Source organism: Gavialis gangeticus, unplaced genomic scaffold (genome assembly GCF_001723915.1).
Source record: "Gavialis gangeticus isolate Ggan-Ray unplaced genomic scaffold, GavGan_comp1, whole genome shotgun sequence".
NCBI lineage: Eukaryota > Metazoa > Chordata > Crocodylia > Gavialidae > Gavialis > Gavialis gangeticus.
The window spans coordinates 45501650-45502302 of record NW_017728994.1 but is presented as its reverse complement, the minus strand read 5'-3'; the positions used below and the strand labels follow the sequence as shown (position 1 = coordinate 45502302).

General features: G+C 69.2%; 2 protein-coding genes across 3 annotated transcripts in view; one reads left to right on the top strand and one right to left on the bottom strand.

The window, feature by feature from the left end:
- The window catches only part of MORN4 (MORN repeat containing 4), a 9003-nt gene extending 8855 nt beyond the window's left edge, over positions 1 to 148 (bottom strand). The window contains exon 1 of one of the 2 annotated variants that reach the window (XM_019502693.1): positions 54 to 148. The gene's annotated coding sequence lies outside the window, so the exon portion shown is untranslated. The remainder of the gene's footprint in view (positions 1 to 53) is intronic. The other variant, XM_019502694.1, reaches the window with a different exon arrangement.
- Positions 25 to 653, top strand: part of PI4K2A (phosphatidylinositol 4-kinase type 2 alpha) — a 4310-nt gene continuing 3681 nt past the window's right edge. The window contains exon 1 of the mRNA XM_019502131.1: positions 25 to 86. Coding sequence (XP_019357676.1) covers positions 25 to 86 — 62 coding nt within the window. The remainder of the gene's footprint in view (positions 87 to 653) is intronic.

The window sequence follows — 653 nt, the reverse complement described above, 5'->3', positions numbered from 1 at the left end:
CATTGCTGCCCTGGCATCGCCCGGATGCATCCCCTCCTGCAGTTGGCTGTCACCGTGATCACCGAAAGCAACGCAGCTTTTCACTGGTCGGCTCTCTAAGTCTGTCATCAGCCGCCATCTTTGTGAGGGGTAAGGAGAGTGGCTCCTCCTACCCCACTGCCTCCAAGCCCGCCAGCTTTGTGAGGGGCAGCGCTGCCCGTCCGGCCTGAGCCCGCCATCTTTGTGCGGGGCAGCGATGACTCCACCCCTTGGGCCCGCCATCTTTGTGAGGGGCATCGCTGGCCCCAGGGGCAGGACCCTCCCCATCTGCCGGGGCCACGGTGCGCCTCAAGCATGAGATCACTGCCACAGCCACGGTCACGGTCACCAGCAGCCTCACTGAAGGGGCTGCCCTCTCCAGTCGCCAGTGTGCCCATTGCAACGCATCCACGCTGCAGCCCCACTCCGCCTGCCACGGTCCGCCCGGCCCAGGTTGCGCCTCTGGGCCTCGGGCTCCTGGCTGCGAGGGTCACCGCTGCGGGCCAGCGACAAGCCCCGCGCGTGGCTGCTCCGCCATTCGGTCGTGGGGGGACGAACCCGGGGGCCGGGCTTGGCCCTGCTGCCGCGGCCCCCAAGCGCTACGGGGTGGCTGGGCGTCCCGCGGGGTGGCAGGG